The sequence below is a fragment of the Callionymus lyra genome, chromosome 2, assembly GCF_982586985.1.
Source record: "Callionymus lyra chromosome 2, fCalLyr1.hap1.1, whole genome shotgun sequence".
Taxonomy (NCBI): Eukaryota; Metazoa; Chordata; class Actinopteri; order Syngnathiformes; family Callionymidae; genus Callionymus; species Callionymus lyra.
This window is the reverse complement of record NC_141819.1, coordinates 35,339,057-35,353,118: the sequence shown is the minus strand read 5'-3', so window position 1 is coordinate 35,353,118 and position 14,062 is coordinate 35,339,057. Positions and strand designations below refer to the sequence as shown.

General features: G+C 40.1%; 1 protein-coding gene across 1 annotated transcript in view; it reads left to right on the top strand.

Annotated features, from left to right (window-relative positions):
• Positions 1-10,176, top strand: part of rabgap1l (RAB GTPase activating protein 1-like) — a 78,509-nt gene extending 68,333 nt beyond the window's left edge. The window contains exons 20-26 of the mRNA XM_087784858.1: positions 112-204; positions 4,441-4,551; positions 5,204-5,308; positions 5,431-5,514; positions 7,535-7,606; positions 7,701-7,901; positions 9,225-10,176. Coding sequence (XP_087640984.1) covers positions 112-204; positions 4,441-4,551; positions 5,204-5,308; positions 5,431-5,514; positions 7,535-7,606; positions 7,701-7,901; positions 9,225-9,362 — 804 coding nt within the window. The 3' untranslated portion in view covers positions 9,363-10,176. The remainder of the gene's footprint in view (positions 1-111; positions 205-4,440; positions 4,552-5,203; positions 5,309-5,430; positions 5,515-7,534; positions 7,607-7,700; positions 7,902-9,224) is intronic.
• The last annotated feature ends 3,886 nt before the right edge of the window (positions 10,177-14,062 follow it).

Here is a 14,062-nt window from a genome sequence, read left to right as displayed (position 1 = left end):
GACAACCTTACAACCTCTGAAACTGAAATGTAGCCATAAATTGAAATCTAACTTGATACCTGAGCAATGTTGCGCAGGTACGAAAATCTAAATGTCTTTGGTTCTTTGCAGGTTCCAACGAAGAAGCTGAAGAAGTTTGAGAAGGAGTATCAGACGCTAAGAGAGAGCCAGTTGCAGCAAGAAGACCCCATCGACCGATACCAGGTGCAACACCCAAAATTGTTATAATTCCAGCCCAAGCCACGTTTGTTTGAAGTCTCTTTGCTAATATTAGCCAGCTTTATTTTTGATGCAAGATATAAATGAGTTTTGATGCTATTTCTGGCTCGTTCTGTATGCACTTGGAAGAAAGATGTCAATGATAGAAGCTTTTAATCTTTCTTGAAAGTTTTTGTTTCATCAAAACCAGTGGCGGGCCGTGCATTTCACACATAGGCCTTCAGTGGCGCACGTTTGAATGAATCCACCTCTCAATAACTACTTGAAGGTTCTTTATACACCACAGGGATCTGTCCGTGTACTGTTATAGGTCAATAAGACGTTTAGATCATCATCAACACACCATGAACACAAAATCAGTGCATTATATGAAAATATCACTCTGACTACAGTCTGTGTGGTTTCCATGACCACGACACACACGCTCTGCATCGAAACTTAGTAACACAACAACACACGGAGAAACAACAACAGCTAGAGTTTAATCATCAGCTACGTCAAGTTGAGAGTCGCAAATATATCAATGATCGACACAACAGCCCAGACCAAAGCGTCAGCAGCGTCTCTGACGCCCGGGAATGAGAAGCAATGAAATCAACCAGAATAAATGTCTAGTTAGGAAACAAAATCCAAGTCTCATTAAACTGCAGCCACGCACACACACACACAGACACACACACACACACTGCGGCTAAGCGACAAACGGACACACACTGAAGCGACAGACAAACACTGCGCTTCAGCGACAAAAGCAAAAATGCATTTACTCACATAGTTCATGGAGGAAATAAATAAATCCTTTGAAGCTCGTGAAAGACTCGTTTTGAAGTTGCCATAACTTTCTTAACAACGTCCAGCTTTCCTTGAAAATTCCTTCTTCAAATCAACATTTTAGCTCCATGTGACCAGTTTCAGTTCTATCCCATCAGAGGACATGAACGTGTCACATGTTCAATGCGCTCAACGTTCAGCTTCCTCGCCAAGACGCTGACGTTGATGTCGCCAACTCGAATCTGATCGTTTAACAAAATCCTTCTCCCACTGTTGATTTGAACGTACAAGAGCCACTTCTGAAACGACTGAAGGTCAAGTAGATCTTTCTGACAACACGTGACAGCTCAAATATGATTGGATGAAAGCTCTCACATAAAAGCACAATCCTGGAAGCATTGCGCAAGCAAGAGGAAAGCTATGAAATTAAGAGAAAAGACTATGAGGAATCATTTTATACATATTTATTAAAAAATAAAAAATGTAATTTAAATTTAATTTATTTTCTGATTATGTTAAGGCCCGCAGAGAAGGCCTTGCTGGCGCTGACGGCCCGCCACTGATCAAAACAGACCAAACTGTGAAGCACAATGGTGACTCACCAAATTACCCAGTGCCAAAAGTATTTTTTTATGTTTTTTTTTTTTTAATGTATTTGAACTTTCTTGTTTTTATATATATTGTGTTTTGAATTGTAATGTTAACATTATTCATTATTTAACTCTGATCTTTACAACTGGAGTCATTGAGGCTCAATAAACACCCATGTTGTTCCACTGAGTTTATTTGACATATTTTCTTCAATAGATAGAGCTGAATTAGATTTAACTATTCGAATTGTCTTTAAACACACTTAAAGTTAAGTTACAGTTTACAAACAATTCTTCTTTTGGATTTTCCGGGACCAAAAGTCAAGTTGTGAGGGAGTAGAATGTCACCACCTGCTGGTCTTTGTAGGAATCTTTTGTAGTGTGCAGCTCTTTGGAAGGACTTAAATGTTTTTTCTTTGCATCTTGTTGTAACAGAAGCAATAAAGAATCAGTAAATGTAGATTTTTCTTTTTGCAGCAAAATACTGACAGAACAGAATGAGAAGTCTGTTGTGACCGCGTTTAAAGCACAATTGTTCTTTTATCCACATTAAAAATACTTATTTTATTCTGTTAAAAAATCATTTATTCTCTGCTGAATTCATTTTCTTTATTAGTGGAATTAAGTGTTTCTTCACATTTTAAACACATCTGGGAGGTTTAGTCATGGAGAAGATTGTATGAGGAAAACAAAGTAGACATTTAAAATATATTTCACTGAATCTGAACAGTTACGTATTTAAAAGTATTATTAAAAAATGATTGCATGCCAGACCTTGTTTCAATACTCATCGTTGATCGCTATGAGGTCAATGGACAGCAGGTGGCAGGAGCGTTCTGAAATAACACAGTTAATAGCTTTAAATCCACCCAAATGGTAATTCAGAACAAAACCAAAATATAGTCATATTTTCCGAGACCTTTTATCATCATGTCTTGAATCTTGTATTGAGCTGTCATCCTCCATCACTTTGCTTATAGACAGTAACTCGACGACATGAACTCCTTGATGGAGGATATTATAACCAACCGGTAATTATAAATGTAACTGTTGATGATTACCTCCCTCAATTATTGCTGTTAGCAAAACAACCCCCCAGAATAGGCTGAAAAAATATTTTAAAAAATAAAGATTTGGGTTTTATTTTTGGATCCGTTAAGTTTTTTAAGTCCAACTGTGAAAGGCTGACTACTTAATTAATTGTTTTGTTCCCTTTTTTAATGGCATCATGGTGTTTCCATTTCAGGACCTGAATACTTTTGGTGTCAAGAAAAGTTTTCATGGTTAAATCTTTGAGGCGTAGGTGACATTTGAACTGGTAATTCATCTAACCCATCACCTCCATGACAGTATTGTTGACAGATAAGCAAGCATGAGTGACCAGGACAGAGAGAGAGAGAGAGGGAAGAGAGGGAAGAGAGAGAGAGGAATGTGATTTTACAGAGAAGCCTTGTCAGGATCATGTGTGGAAGTCTCTGGATAGTTGCTCAGTTCTGCAGGTCACGGTAAGATGCTTCTTCTATGCTTGGAAACACAGTCACTAAATAATCGGGAGTCATTTGAGTGAGTTGAAAAGATGAAAACGAAGCTTTTACAAATGTATGATGTTTGGAATCATAGTTTCCTTAACTGTTTTATAAAATGTATTTAACTTTTATTTCAGCAGGTAGTCATGACACCTTAAATCTGCCAAAACACAAGTTTTTTCTTTATATTTTTTATGTGAGGTTGTGCAAACCGTCATCTCAGCCAGTGAACTGGACAATCCAGCCGGGTCATGTGACCTCTCGTAAATGTAGCTGTACTTCATTTTCTCATTAAGTCCCGGTTGTCATGTGAGTCTGTTTAGAGAGCAGTCGCGAGATTCCACTGAAGCTCCACCATGACGATCAGTCGGCCTCGGCAACAGCAGTGATGTACATCGATGCACGGTTCAGTCGTTTACGTCTTTTCCCACAGCTGTCCTACTCCGTTATGTGAATAGATGCTGTATCAAGGGGTAAAAGCAAAGCTAATGGCTGCAGTACAAAAATATAATTTAAGTCAGGTTGAACATGTGTGTTTCCGGCTCCCCCCAGTGTTTGAACATAGTTATTGTATGAGTCTAAAAACTATTAAATTAAATTTTGAAAAATATTTGTAAATAAGTTTGTTTATATCATGTGTTTTATCATTTTAGGCTATTTAGCTTTTTTTTTTTAAATGTCATTCACTTGTGTTTGGTTATTTTGATACTTTTTATTTATTTAAGTTTTCCTATCGTATTTCCCATCCTCTCTTCTGCCCCTCACTCGGAATATATCGTGGCCCCTGAAGAAATGAAATTTCCAACCCTCTACCTTTAGAGTCATGACTGGTCAAAATGAAAGAAATAAGGAAGAAGAAAAATATAAATAAATAAAAAGCAAAGTCCTGTTCAATTTGAAACCATATGATTGGTTGGGAGAACTGAGTATTGTCTTGTTAAACTGCGTGTCATCGTCCTGCAGCACAGACCTATAAAATGTTACAATAGAAGCGTTGTTACTCACTGAAGCCAACCACGGCTCGACCATTTTGTTTTTTTTTCCTTAACACAAGAGCATGGACTGAAACTTTATTCCACTTGCAGATTTCTCTACAGTTGTTCAGTTGTTTTTTGTTATTTTATCTTTTGATTTGTAGTTGTTTCTTGTTTTCTGTTTTTAATGTTAAATTGCTACATTCTCCCACAAATTAAAAATAGATATATGATTGATTGTCTTAAACATTCAATTTTAAATTTTTAGTGAAATAATGTATGTTTTTGTGGCCTCTCAAGTGAAGTTATTGTGTGAGGAGTGTTTGCAGGACAGACTTTTTACCCTGTGTGTGTTTTCAGAGAGAAAACCGGAGACTCCAGGAGGCCAGTATGAGGCTGGAACAAGAGAACGACGACCTCGCTCACGAGCTGGTCACTAGTAAGATCGCCCTCCGGAACGACCTGGACCAGGTACGAGTCACTCGCTACTTTCCAAAGAGTCTCTCGCTTGTAATCCGTGGACGATGCTCTCAAACCTTCCTCATTATTGGATCACAAGTTAATTCACAGCCTACTTTTATTGTTTGGTCAAAACGTTGCATGTACGCTTGTGACAGTCACTCCACCGTCGTGCGAAAAAATTTCCTTTGAGGGCCACATGCCGCACTTTGACTATATTTACGGGGGCCCTCATGAGGTAAGAATGGAACTATAAAACTGATCATTTAAAAATACTTTTGACAGTTGACAAACATTGTATTTGTGTGACTATAATACAGATATTTATAATAGAGTTCTTGTTGTTTTTTTTAACTTTATTACTCAAAATAAACATGTCTATTGTATTTATTATTATGAAATTAAGTTGTTCATTTATGGCTTATATTTTAATTTAGTAATTTCTTTAACGTTAAATAATCCATCATAGGTTTCTTGCTTCCCCTCAGTAATGGCGTAGAGAGAGTAGTAGACTAGTGGAAGCCTCAAGGTTCACTAAATCAGGCAGACAAGCTTTTTCTGTTATCGTTTGCTTCTGCTTCTTTAGAGCTGTTTTAAAGATGTTTTTTGTTTTAACGAGTGTGCTGCTTGTTAAAAATCTTCGCTTGTGTTTGTGTGGATAAAGGCAGAAGACAAGGCGGACGTTTTGAACAAAGAGCTGCTGAGCACCAAACAACGACTCGTGGAGACGGAGGAGGAAAAGAGGCGACAAGAGGAGGAGACTGCGCAGGTGTGTGTAAACATTTGTGCTGTCATTCTGCATAAAAAAAGTTGTGTTTGGATTCTTTAAGTAGATATTTTCCTGCCATCGTGTTCGTTGTTGCTTATAATTGACCTTCATTTCACCTCCAGCTGAAGGAGGTTTTCAGGAGGGAACTGAAGAAAGCTGAGCAGGAGATCAAGAAAACAACAGCCATCATCGCTGAGTACAAACAGGTGGGGCTGTTGTGTCAGTGTTATCAACAGTGTTTCCTCGTAACTTCCTGTCCAGCTCACGTGTTTACAACCACATGAGGCCTCGCTCTCACAAGAGTTTGAAAACGTGTTTTATGCTATTTCCCTTTTTTTTTTTAAATGTCATGCACTTTTGTTTGGTTATTCTGATACTTTTTATTTATTTAAGTTTTCCCATCACATTTCCCATCCTGCCTTCTTTTAACAGCCCCTCACTCGCAGTATAATGTGGCCCCTGAAGAAATGTAATTGCCAACCCTCTACCTTTAGAGTCATGACTGGTCAAAATGAAAGAAATGAAGAAGGAAAAATATAAATACATCTGTGTGTCAGAGCAGTTCAGATATTATCTCATGTTCACCAGACAAGTGTTGTGTGTGTTTTCGTATATGTGCAGGTGTTTATGCGTGTATGTTTGTGTGTGTGCAAACATGTGCTTGTGTGTGAGTGTGTATTTTTTTTATTTATCCTTTATTTATCCAGGTAAGTGTCATTGAGATTAAAATCTCTTTTACAAGAGAGACCTGGCCAGGATGGACAGCAAAAACACAGTTACATAAAAGAACAATTGCATACAGTATTAAGAGCAGTGGTACAATACAAGAAAAGATTACTGACTAAAAACATTCACACTTGCCGATAGACTCCGACGTCAAAGTGTCACACACTCTCAGTGCTTTAAATGTATCAGACACAGGTATCAACCAATCCCAGTTAAGATCACCAACTATAACAATTTCCTTATACTGCAGTTGTGACAGACTATTCACCAGTGTGGACAATGAGTTCTCTATTGCAGAGGGAGGTTTGTAACAGGCCAGGAGCTTGATTTGTTTACTATGTGATTCAGTGAGCACTAAATTAATATTTTTTTCTTTTGGTATAAATAGCAACATAAGAAGGACGGTTGGCACGAAAGACATTATATTCATCAGTGTATATATGCTTATAATGAACAGATTTCGTTAAGTTTCGGATAAAACGAAAATATCAGCATCAGTTAATTAACCCAAACCCGCACCATGTCCAATTTGGATTTTAAACTCATACATTAGGATGTATGATACCCAGGCCTGGCCTACTTTTAAAGTCTGCAGGTGTGTCACATTGCTGAGGCATATCAGGACCAGGGTTTAGCTGAACATTTCCAGATATAAGTAAAAGCATCATGATCATGAGTCTATGCCTAGTAGACCTGCCTGACATAAGCCTTTCTTTTTTTTTTAAATAAGGAACTTATAAAAGCAGGAAGTGAATTTACAGAGATGTTAAACCAGTCTTTCAAAATGAGAATGCAGTTAAAACGGAAGAAATTCACAGCATTATATGATAAGGATAAATGCAATGGCATAATAACTTTCATTTTGAGTGGGACAGAGAGTGTGTCCCGGCCTGAACAGTATAGAGAAGGAACCGATACATAGTCGGCTCACTCAAGGCCTCCAGCAAGCCACAGAGTCATGAGCCGTGTAAAAAGTTAACACGAGTCTGTTTTTACTGTTACAAATGTTGCATGGTTAATAGAAGATTTAAAGAATAAAAACTTAGAGTACACAAGCACTTAAAACTGTAAGACTAAAACAAACAAGGGTCAACAAGGACTAACATGCTGCCATCTTGGTTGGAGGCGAAGTTTTTTGTTTTTGTTCATGTGTTTTTGTGTGTGTTTGATTGTGTAAGTTCTTCTGTGGGTCTTTGCGTGTATAAGCATGCTTGAGTGTATGTTTTTCTGTGTGTGTGAGAAATTTGACATTTGATAAGCAGAAAATGAGGAGTCAATAAAGGGAAATTCCAGGAGAAGAAGAATAGGCCTGCAAGATACCTTGGGTTTTTAGGAGAGGTTTTAACAGGAGGAGAATCTTGATAAAATCATGGTTTTAAAAGACATTTTCAGAGGTTCTTAATCTGTCCAGCGCTGATGAGATGGACCAGACAATAAAGGCATCAGTCTGTAAATGAGCAAGATGTTTCAGATCTTCCTAAAGTTGTGGCTCTGTTTCAGATCTGCTCTCAGCTCAGCACCAGGCTGGAGAAACAGCAGGCAGCAACGAAAGAAGAGCTGGACGTTGTCAGGGTGAGAATCTTCAATCACAACATGTGCTTTGAATTGCCTTGACTCATCGGTGATGAGACGGTAAAGATGATGTTCTTTTACACTTCCTCTGCAGTGTAAAGTGATGGGCTGCGATCACTGTCGGGACCTGTTCAGCAGCCTGGGGGCGCTGCAGGTGTCATCCCCGGGGAAGGACAAGGACGCTGACGGGCCACTGGACGAGGAGAAGGACGGACTGAAGGAGCAGCTCAGACACCTGGAGCTGGAGCTGGCACAGACAAAGCTGCAACTTGTAGAAGCCAAGTGTCGCATCCAGGTCAGATGATGAAGACAGTGAAGATGATGATGATGATGATGATGATTAGAAAGTATTAGGAGGAAGAGACTGATGCTGAAGATGAGAAAGATAATGGAGGATAAAGATGATGATGAGAACAATGAGGAGTAGGAGGACAAGGATGAAGATTTTAAGAGGGACGATGAGGAGGAAGATCATTAGAATTATGCTCGGAAGGATGATGCTAAAGCTGAAGGAGGAGAAGAAGGTTGATGAGGATGATGAAAATAAGGAGAAAAAGAATGATAAGGAAGAGGAAAAGAAGAAGGTTGATGCAAAGGATGAAGATGAGGAGAAGAGACTGTTGTTGAGGATGATGATGAGAAGAAGAATGATGATGAGAAGGATGAAGCTGATAAAAGAAGGTTGATGAAGAGGAATAAGATGAGGGGAAGAATAATGAGGATGAGGACGAGGAAAAGAATCAAGTTGATGTGGATGATGAAGATGAGAAGAATAAGGTTGGTGAGGAGGATGAAGATAAGGGGAAGAATAAGGAGGATGAAGATGAGGTAAAGAAGAAGGTTGATTTAGGTGAGGAGGAGAAGAACAATTTGAAGAAAAGAAGGATGAAGGTTAGAAGAATGATGAAGAAGAGAATATAGATGAGAAAAGTGAGGAGGAGGAGGATGAAGGTGAGGAAAAGAAGAAGAAGAATGAGTACAAACAGGATGAAGGTGAGAAGAATGATGATGATGATGATGATGATGAGGAGGAGAATTAAGGTGAGGAAATGAAGAAGAATGAGGATGAGGAGAATAATGATGATGAAGGTGAGGAGAAGAATGATGATGAGGAGGAGAATGAAGGTGAGGAAAAGAAGAAGAAGAAGAATGAGTACAAACAGGATGAAGGTGAGAAGAATGATGATGATGATGAGGAGGAGGAGAATTAAGGTGAGGAAATGAAGAAGAATGATGATGAAGGTGAGGAGAAGAATGATGATGAGGAGGATGAAGGTGAGGAAATGAAGAAGAATGAGGATGAGGAGAAGAATGATGATGAAGGTGAGGAGAAGAATGATGAGGAGGAGGAGGAAAATTATGATGAAGGTGAGGAGAAGAATGTTGATGATGAGGAGGAGGATGAAGATGAGGAAAATAAGAAGAGTAAATCTTGTCCCACTCAAGAGAAGACAAGATGTTTCTACATGAGTCCTACTCAGTGAACTCATGACAAACTGCTTCATGCTGGTCAGGAACTCCTCAACTCCTGCTCTCAAAACACTAGTTTAAGAAATTACTTTGTTTCCAACTCGTTCATCATGTTTTTAATATCTTGGATCCATGTTATTCGCTGCAGGAGCTGGAGCACCAGCGAGGGGTCCTGATGACGGAGGTCCAGGCGGCCAAGAACTCGTGGTTCAGCAAGACTCTGGGCTCCCTCAAAAGCTCGTCGGCGTCTTCCTCCGGCTCCTCTCAGACCCCGTCCTCCCCCTGAGAGAGTCCCGCCTGAAGCCGCTCAATCCCGGACGAGCACCTTTAGCGCTTCAGTGACGGGAGCGCGACCAACCGGGCCAGACGCCCTCGTTTTGTTGAACTGATGAGGCTGGAAGTCTGTTTCAAATGTTATACCTTTTTGTTTTTGCTAAACCTCCGTTCAAAGAATCTAAAAAAGAGGAAAACTTTTGTTTTAATTTAACCTTCCATCCATATTTTCTACAAGAGACGACGTCTCTGCAGTCTTGTATATTGTTGTTGTACGTTTTCTAAATGTGCGGGTGCAGCCCTCGGAGAGAAGTTTCAAAGTCACTTCCTACTCTTTCATTTTCTCATGATCTTCCTACCGTTCTTTTTTTTTTTAAAGAGTCATTTTATATTCATTTTAAAATGTACCTCCTCATAGCCATTGACTTGTCAAATGTCAGGTTCTCCAGGAGAACTTCACGAGTTCGTGCCAACGATTTAAGGGGCGACCCTTCAGTATTTGTGAACGTGTCTTCTGCACTAAGACGTTGCTGCCTTTTGCTGCCGACCCTTTTTACGTTGTTGCCATAATCGCTGTCACCCCCCCGACCTCAACCTGGATCCCCCCCCCCCACGCACTTTCCCAACTGTTTTCCGAGGGCAGAGACTTGATGGACACATATTCCTTCAGCGCCCTGAGGGAGTCCTGCACTAACACCCATGTTTTCTAACACTATTGTTCGTTTGGTTTCCGGTGTGTTGAGCACAGAGCAAAGTTGTTGTCGCAGGAGATGACGTCGGAACGCAGTGTCTGATCTGCATCATTAAAGTTCAGCTTCTGACACGTTCATTCTGTCACGAGACGCCGTTGATCCGCCGGCACACATCGTACTCGTCGCCACCATCGACCACAGTCACAAGCTGAAGATACAGGAACGTTGCTTTAGGCGATCAGTCGAACCAGATTATTGAATGATCGATCTTTTTAATTGAAATGTTTTTTATTTATAACAAACAAACATTTTCGAAAGAAGCGAAAGAAATTCACGCATATAGTTGAATATTCTAACTCCAGTATTATGACGTTAGAACGGGTGCTTTAGTTCCACACATACCTTTAACTTGAGATCTGTACTCGTGCTATTAAGTTGGACGATCGTACACGTAAACATTTTTTAGATGTACAACCGTTTTCGTAGCAATTCAACTCCCAGTACATGAGATCCCACATAAAAATGTCAACGGCGAGTCTGGTCTCGAACCGTGACCTGAACTCTAGTGACTGAGCCCCCGAGGCTGATGATGTCATGAGGGCAATTGGTAAAAAATACTAAGTCGTTCTGCTATTAGTAATATTTTTTACCATGTCGTGTCTCAGGCTGAAGACTTTTTATTTTATTTTAAAGCTTGAGGATGTTCAATCTGACGGGGGTTTTGGTCTGAAACCTGACACCTTGCCCTGAAGACCCCCTGACGATGTCCTCAAATGTACACCTGTCTCATATGCGCATTTAGAAGTGCGGGTACAGAGCTCATGCTACGAGTGTGTAGAATATATGCAGCTATTTAGCAGTGATCGAGGTGCGAGACAAATATGTGACTCACACCTGTAGAATCAAGAGGTTGTGTTTAGTAACTTAGAAAATATAGTCAACGTTTGTTTCTTCTACTTTTTTCTGACTACAAGTCTTCAATTACGCATTGGTACTTTCTGGATTACGAGTATGAATATGAAGTTACACCAATGCAACTTAATAGTACGAGTACACATCTCATGTTATGGGTATGTGGGACGAAAGCACCTGTTGTGAAAAGAATTAGAAAATACGTTAATCATTCGATTTATTTATTTATATTGAACATTTCAATATACATATACTTTATTGTGAAATTTTAAGAAAATCAAAAAATACATTTAAATAACATTTTCTGATTTATTTTAGGATTTTTTTATTTAAAAAACACTTTAATTGTGGGTCAGCATCCTGACGTTTGTTGTGTTAAGTTTTTCCGAACAGGGCTGCTGAGTTTCAGAAAATAAGATTTTCTGAAAATAAACAAATAACTAGATTTTATTGTGACTGGTGGAAAATGCCATGTACTGCCCACGTTCCCCCAACAGATGGCAGGGCAATTTATAAAATGAATCCCATCATGTTTTGACGAGATAATCCATCATTCTGCAGATTTCAGTACAGCGTTTTTTAAGTCGACGTACCACTTGAACAGCAATTGGAAGATTTGAGAAACAGATTTCTGAGTTATTATCTTAATATGACCATTTTAAGAACTTGATGTTGTGCTGTTAGATCCATGGCTGCTTTCACTTGTAAGAAGTGAAAGACGTATCTTATTTAATTGTTTTGATGATGCTATTGTGTTGTATATATTACCTACGTAATAATATACCAAGATATTTGTTTTCCTGTACTAATCTAGAATTCTGCTCAGGGGGGTGAACCAGGGATTGGCTTGATTCACCAAGATTGCACATTTTCAATCTTTTTTTTACAGATACAGTACTCCAAATGAAACATCACATAAAAAACCCTGGCTACATCAAGCTGTGACGTGCGGTTAGGTTCATGGTTCACGCATGCGCGCACACACACACATGCTTTCTTGCTTTCTTGCTTGCTTGCGGGTGTCCATCGAGTCCGATGATGACGTCCACTTCTATCCTCTACGGGTGAGTTTGTTGATGGCTGAATTGCCCGATTCTGGATCCACAGGTTCTATTACAGGTGGGGCATGTATATATGATGATGATGTTGCGGGCAGGCATGGGTTTGGGTTTGTTTCTCCTGAGCCTTCTTTGATCCTGGCAGATCTTTTTTTCCTCCAGTGTATTGATCCCATCCAGACACTGTAGTCTCCAGGTCCTCCATTGCTGTGTCTCAATTTGCATACTGGCGTACTCAAAGTTAGTATTTTTAGTGCGTAAGTGCGTCTCAATTCTAGGTATACGAAATTCAGTGCGCCATCCACACTAAATTGGCGTAATAAAACGCCCACAAAACTGAGCACGGTTCGATGGACACTAACCACACTAAACGACCACCATCTTAGTGACGTTTTAAATGGAAGTTACGTCATATATAAATGCATATATATGCATATACTTACAGGTGCATTTTCAGCAGCAGTAGGAGGATGACACGTCTTCGGTGCTGATACCAGCGTAAATATCTCGCCAATATTTCGATTCTCATATTTTTTCTTTATTTCTTTTTCCAAACTTGCAAAACGTGTTGTCTGCAATAGCGTTCAAACAGCTGGTTGCAACATCATTAAATAGAAGTAGAAGAAGAAGCTGTCACCTCAATTCAGGTTAGTGCTTAGCAGCAGTGTTTGATTTGAGACATACTATCTGTGGAGAATTTGCATACTAGTTAGTATGTACACTATCCTGAAGCATACTAACTTCTAGTATACTAAGAGAAGTATGCGATTTGAGACACAGCACAGGTTTAATGTTGCATTTTTTTTTTCAGTTGGTTCTTATCTTCTGGCCTCCAGTAGCTGGCCATTCAACACTCGGAAAAACGGTTGCGGGGCATCCTTGTGACATGCCCCAGCCATCGCAGTTGGTGCTGAGCAATTGTGGCCTCCATACTTTTGCAGCCTGTTCTTTTCAGGATCTCAGTGTGCGGCACTCTGTCACGCCAAGTGATTCCAAGGACAAGCTGTAGACAGCGGATGTTGATCTGTTCCAGGGACTTGATGTAACGGCTGTAGGTAACCCAGGCTTCAAGCTGTAGAGGAGGGTGGTGATGCAGACTGCTTGGTAGACAGAGATTTTTGTGCTTAAATGAAGGTTTTTGTTCTGGAAAACCCGGCGGCTGAGTCTCCCATGGGCCGCTGATGCTTGATTAATACTGTTCTGGATCTCCATGTCAATGCTGTTGTCTTCAGACAGAATGCTCGCCATGTATTTGAAAGATGGAATCACTAGCAGTTTTTTCTCTGATACAGTGAAGACAGGGGGTGTGGGTGGGATGTTACTGCTCCACTGGCAGATTACCTCTGTCTTAGCAGTGTTGATGGTCAGTCCCAACCTGCTGTATGCCCTAGCTGCTGCAACTAGTACAGACTGGAGATCTTGTGGGGAGTGAGATACAAGAGCACAGTCATCTGCATACTGCAACTCAAGTATCCTTACTTTGTGTAGTTTGGTTGTTGCCTGCAGCCTCCTAATATTAAAGAGGTTACCATCCAGCCTATATGCTACTGTTACCTCACTTTTGCCTTCTATGTCCTTGTGGAGAAGCCGGGTGACACATAAGAGGAAGATGTTAAAAATAACTGGTGCAAGTACACACCGTTGTCTGACCCCTGCACGCACTGGGAAGGGGCTAGACTCTTGGCCTCTTATTGACACACTAGCTGTCATTCCATCATAGAATTGAAGGATGATGTTTATAAACTTGATGGGGCAGCCAACTCGAAATAGGAGGTCCCACAAGAGATCTCGCTTCACAGTGTCCAAGGCTTTGGAGAGGTCGATAAAAGCCATAAACAGGTATTGACGTTTCTCCCTGCACTTTTCTTGCAGTTGCCGAGTTGTAAAAAATATGTCGACTGTGCTCCTGTTCTTCCAAAGCCCGCACTGCGACTCAGGAAGCATTGGCTCAGAGCTGTTGTTTACTAGCCTTTGGAGCATCACCTTGGCCAGGACCTTGCCTGCCACAGCAAGAAGTGATATGCCCCTATAGTTACCACAGACTTTTGTGG